Raw genomic sequence first — 6002 nt, 5'->3', positions numbered from 1 at the left:
TCCCTCACTCCTCCCCCTCCTCCTCCTCCCTCCTCCTCCCTCCTCCCCTCCTCCCCCTCCTCCCCTCTCCTCCTCCCTCCTCCTCCTCCCCCTCCCTCCTCCCCTCCCCTCCTCCCCCCTCCTCCTCCCCTCCCCTCCCCTCCTCCCTCCCTCCCCTCCTCCTCCCCTCCTCTCCTCCTCCTCTCCCCTCCCCTCCCCTCCTCCCCCCCTCCTCCTCCCTCCTCCTCCCCTCCCTCCTCCCCTCCTCCCCCTCCTCCCTCCTCCCTCCCCCCTCCCCTCCCCCCTCCTCCTCCTCCCCTCCCTCCTCCTCCTCCTCCCCCTCCTCCTCCTCCCCCTCCCCTCCTCCCCTCCCCCTCCCCCCCTCCCCTCCCCTCCTCCCCCCCTCCCCTCCTCCCCCTCCCTCCTCCCCTCTCCCTCTCCTCCCCTCCTCCCCTCCTCCCCTCCTCCCCCCCCCCCTCCCTCCCCTCCTCCCTCCTCCCCCCTCCCCTCCTCCCCCCCTCCTCCCCCCCTCCCCCTCCTCCCCCTCCCCTCCCCCTCCTCCCCCCCCCCCCCTCCCCCTCTCCTCCCCCTCCCCCTCCCCCCTCCCCCTCCCCCTCCCTCCTCCTCCTCCTCAGTGAGTCTCGCTGCGGTCCTTCTCTCGGACTCTTCCTCTGGACTCTGAAGGTAAAAACTCTTCATCTTCATTTAAAAACGTTTTTTTTTCTTTAAACTTCAAAGAAACTGAAGATTTTTTCTGTTTGAATCAAATGAAATAAAGTTTGAATCTCAGAACGAACGTTGAGTTGACCGGGACGCGTTTAACGGAGAAGGACTCATGCGATCATCACGTTGATAATCATCATCATCATAATCATCATAATAATCATCATCATAATCATCATAATAATAATAATAATAATCATCATCATCATAATAATAATCATCATAATCATCATCATCATAAACAGGATGAAGTCCGGTCCTTTATTCATTTTGCTGTCGAAAAAACCGGAATGGTTTCTTTTAGAAAGGATACTTAAAGGTTAATGAGGTTAATGAGGTTAATAACTAATCAGTCATCGATTGGTCACTAAACTGAATCTCTTTACGTAAACAAACGTGACGTAGACATTGAATGACTTTATGTTTTAAAAGATGAAGATTTAAAAACGAGCTCCAGGTTTTTTGTTTAATTCTCTTAAAGGAAACGTTTCTGAATAAAAACGAGTTTCAAGTTATTTGTTTGTTTGTTTGTTTGTTTGTTTGTTTGTTTTCTAACCAGCTGGTCAGAGATCAGTTTACTGTAACAATCAAACCGTTTGAAATGTTTTTTAAAGATCAAGAGGTTTGAGTTCATGAGCAGTTTTTCCTCTAAAGACACTAAAAGAATCAAATCCACAGACCAGTTCTCCGGTTGATTGTTTAGATTTGTTTGTTTGTATTTATAACATATTCATTATTTTATTGATCACGTTGATGAAGCTTCAGCAGGTTTTCTTTCACTAACGATCCGAATCCGCCTCTCTGCAGGATCATGACCCCCTCCAGCAGCAGGACTCGGTCTGCTCCTCTTCAGGGTATCTCCCTGACATGAAGAACTGAGCGTGAGACCACAGCGCCCTCTGCTGGACTACCGCTGGACTCCTGCTGGACTCCTGCTGGACTCCTGGACCTCTGCTGGACCTCTGCTGGACTCCTGCTGGACTCCTGCTGGACTCCTGGACCTCTGCTGGATTCCTGGACACCTGCTGGTCTCCTGCTGGACTCCTGGACCCCTCCTGACCCCTGCTAGACTCCTGGACCCCTGCTGGACCCCTGCTGGACCCCTGCTGGACCCCTGCTGGACCCCGCTGCCCCTGCAGACCATGGCTGAGCCCGACTACTCCGACCTGATCGCCAAACACTACAACTACACCGGCAAGTTCCGAAAGACGCAGCAGGACTCGGGCCTGAAGGCCGACTCGGTGGTCTTCATCATCGTGTGCTGCTTCATCATCCTGGAGAACATCCTGGTCTTGACCACCATCTGGAGGACCAAGAAGTTCCACAAGCCCATGTACTACTTCATCGGGAACCTGGCGCTGTCGGACCTGCTGGCCGGCGTCGTGTACACCGCCAACATCCTGCTGTCCGGCGCCAACACCTACAAGCTGACTCCGACGCAGTGGTTCATCCGGGAGGGCAGCATGTTCGTGGCTCTGGCGGCGTCCGTCTTCAGCCTGCTGGCCATCGCCATCGAGCGCCACCTCACCATGCTGCAGATGAAGCTGCACAACAACGGAAACACGTGCCGCGTCTTCCTGCTCATCAGCGCTGTGTGGATGGTGGCGGCGGTGCTGGGCGGCCTGCCGGTGATGGGCTGGAACTGCATCCGCAGCGTTACGCGCTGCTCCACGGTGCTGCCGCTCTACCACAAGACCTACATCCTGTTCTGCACCACAGTCTTCAGCATCATCCTCATGGCCATTGTGGTGCTCTACGCCCGCATCTACGCGCTGGTTCGCACGCGCAGCCGCAAACTCGTCTTCCGCAAAGTGACCAACGGCCGCGGCAGCGCCGGCGCCAACATCAAGAGCTCGGAGAAGTCCATGGCGCTGCTGAAGACCGTCATCATCGTCCTGAGCTGCTTCATCGCCTGCTGGGCGCCGCTCTTCATCCTCCTGCTGCTGGACGCCGCGTGCGAGACGCTGAGCTGCCCGATCCTCTACAAGGCCGAGTGGTTCCTGGCGCTCGCCGTCCTAAACTCCGCCATGAACCCGCTCATCTACACGCTGACCAGCAACGAGATGCGCCGTGCATTCCTCAAGACGCTGCTCTGCTGCACCGCCTGCCTGCGGCCCAACGCCAAGTCCAGCGGGCCCATCATGGGGGCGGAGTTCAGCCGCAGCAGGTCGGATAACTCCTCCCACCCCAACAAGGAGGAGGCAGAGTATTCGCCGAGGGAGACGACCTCGGGACGCGTCACCTCGTCCTCCTAAAGACGTCACAGCACGTTTGAACAGAACCAGGTGTGATCGCCGGGCGGCGTCATCACGGACCGGAACCTTCAGCCAATCAGGACTCACAGCACTTATGAGACTCCCAGACTGGTGGAACTGGGACCAGTGACCCTCATATAGAGAAGCACACACCTGCAGGACCATCAGCTGGATCCGCTCTGGTGGATCCTGGTGGTCCAGGTTCAAGTGGACTGAAGATCCTTGTAGAACCAGAACCAGACTGACTGACCCTCTAAGAACAAATAGAACCTTTAGCATTTAAATCCCTTCAAACACTTCAGAGTTCAGGTGCTTTTCAGGAACCGATCAACTCGTCAGCTGACTGGATCATGTGATCATGTGACCATGTGACCATGTGATCTCAGTCTTCCTGAGCCTTCATCCTCTTCTTCGTTTGTCCTCAGACTAAATATCAAATATCTGAATGTTTAACATCAAACACGAATCCTTTGAATCAAAATCTGATCCGACTTTTGAATATTTAGTCACAAATATTTCACGTTCAACCTTCAGCGACTTGAGAGAAGAGAAACTTTGAGTTTCTATCTTCCTCCTCTCTATTAAAATATTACTGGAACATCAGCTCGTTAATAATAATAATAATAATAATAATAATAATAATAATAACCTGTTTTCTAGATTCATATTAAGCTCCGGCCATGTAATCAGGTGAAGAGGAAGAGGAGGAGGAAGAGGAGGAGGAAGAGGAGGAGGAGAACCTGAACTTTGGAATGATGTGTTTTTGGGACATTTTTGTAAAAAGTTAACTGTAAAAGTTAGAAATCGTGGTCAGAATGTATTTTCTACTTCCTGTCTGCGTTGTTGTTGTTGTTGTCGTTGTTTGTTGTCGTTGTTGTCGTTGTCGTTGTTGTCGTTGTCAGTAGCGACGTCAGCGTAGTGGAATTAATTTATATTTGAAAGCAGGAAGAAAACATTTTGTTTGTGATAAATGTTTAGTTTAGTTGAAGCGTGTTTCAGAAGAACGGAGTTAAATGATCAAACAATAAAATAAATAAAAATAAACATTGTTTGTATTTCAAAATTATAGGAAAAGTTAGCTTTCATGTTATTAAAATTAAATTTATTTCATCATTTAGATTGAAAGTTTATTCTTGACCTCAAAAACAAGAGTTGAGAAGAAGGTCCATTTAAAAGCTATTCAGGAGCTTTTGATCAAGTCACATGATCTTCTTCAGCAGATCTAAAGTCCATAAGAAGAGTCTTCAGGAAGAAGACCATGTGCTGTGACTGAGAGCTCCAGAGCTGGACTTTGGTTTCTCGTGTTGTAAACGTGTTTTCAGATCTTCATGTTGTTCAGCCAGAGACGAAGACGAAGACGAAGACAGATAAGATAAGATAAGATAAGATAAGATAAGATAAGATAAGATAAGATAAGATAAGATAAGATAAGATAATCCTTTATTAGTCCCGCAGCGGGGAAATGTGCAGGATTACAGCAGCAGAGAGGACAGTGCAAACAAGAGACATAGTAAAACAAAAAAACAAGATCAAAATAAGTATTATAAATAAGCAAATGAGCAATAAAAAAAACAGTAAAGAATTCACAGTAACTGAAAATATTATATATACAGACAGTATAGTCTGTATATATAGTTTAACCATCACCCTCCTGTCTCCCACCACCTCCACCGTAACCAGTGGACACCCAGCACACTGCTGGCCTTCTGAACCAGTTCATTCAGTCTCTTCCTGTCGGCTGTCGTGATGCTGCTGCTCCAGCCGACCTCCATAGAAGATGTCTGAAGCCACCACAGAGTCAAAGAAGGTCCTCAGGAGGTCTCCCTGCCCTCCAGAAGACCTCAGTCTCCTCAGCAGATACAGTCTGCTCCGACGAAGATGAAGACCAGACTCTTCAGAGAAAGAAACCCAAAGAAAGAATGAACCCTGATTCAGAACCCCCCCATCAGGTACTGAGGTCTGTGTCGGTCCATGCTGCCCCCCTGTGGTCACAATGATCCTGTAGTTCTGGAATCAATAATCAAAACTTTCGAATATCATGATATTATTGATCATCAGACTAACTAAAAATATATTTTTTAATCAAATGTTAGAAAAAAAAGATCTGATTCTTTATCAATAAAATAATTTGATCTGTGACTGAACAATAAAAACAAAAACAAACTTCAACTGAAGATCAATAAAATGAAACATTTTGGTGTGATTATTAAACGAAGAGCTTCAGGTGAAGAGGAGAACGTGCTCAGCTGACTTCCTGTTTCAGATTCATGAGCGATACAAAGAGACATAGAACATAAAGAACTTAAACTTGGTTTTATTTCACGTTTATGTTTATGGAACGATCAGCTGTCGTGTCCCCATTTCATAAGATGATAAAGAGTCAATATGAATATTAATGAATGCAGCTTTATGAAAGTGTTGGTGTCTGAACTTAAACCAAACCTGAATAAACTGACCAGATAAACAAAACGAGTGAATTAATTCAGACTCACGTTTAACATAAAAAATAAACAAAAAATTAAAAAAATAATAAATAAATAAACAAAATAATAATAAAATAAACAAATACATAAATAAATAATACTAATAAAAAATAAATAATAATAAAAAAATAACAATAATAAAAAAGCAAAACAAAACAAAATACAAATAAAAAAATAATAAAAAATAAAAAATACATAAAAAAATAAAAAATAAACAACAAAACAATAAATAAATAAATAAATAAATAAACAAACAAATAAACTACATTAAAAACAAAACAAAAAATAACAACAAATGATAAACAAACAATAAATAATAATAAAAAACAATAAAAAAACAACAACAAAAAATAAATAAACAAATAAATAAACAAATAAATAAATAAACAAATAAACAAATAACGTTTGACCGTAATATGAGGTCATCAGGGATCTGATGACGTCAGAGTTAAATGATGTAAAGTACTTTTACATAAATACGTTCAGTGTATAAACACACAGAACGCTTACATGTGTGTGTGTGTGTGTGTGTGTGTGTGTGTCAGTGTGTGTGTGTGTCTGT

The 6002-nt window shown here is 45.5% G+C and overlaps 1 protein-coding gene across 1 annotated transcript; it reads left to right on the top strand.

Annotated features, from left to right (window-relative positions):
• Positions 1-1844: 1844 nt before the first annotated feature.
• s1pr1 (sphingosine-1-phosphate receptor 1) lies at positions 1845-2957 on the top strand. Its single transcript, XM_054602158.1, has one exon. It carries the CDS (start codon positions 1845-1847, stop codon positions 2955-2957), a length of 1113 nt encoding a protein of 370 aa, XP_054458133.1.
• The last annotated feature ends 3045 nt before the right edge of the window (positions 2958-6002 follow it).

Source organism: Anoplopoma fimbria, chromosome 8 (assembly GCF_027596085.1).
Source record: "Anoplopoma fimbria isolate UVic2021 breed Golden Eagle Sablefish chromosome 8, Afim_UVic_2022, whole genome shotgun sequence".
In the NCBI taxonomy this organism is placed as follows: Eukaryota; Metazoa; Chordata; class Actinopteri; order Perciformes; family Anoplopomatidae; genus Anoplopoma; species Anoplopoma fimbria.
Note: the sequence above shows the minus strand (reverse complement) of the source record. Positions and strands in the feature narration are given on the sequence as shown.

Coding starts and splice junctions, on each gene's coding strand:
- s1pr1 (XM_054602158.1), top strand. CDS start 1,845: ATGGCTGAGCCCGACTACTCCGACCTGATCGCCAAACACTACAACTAC.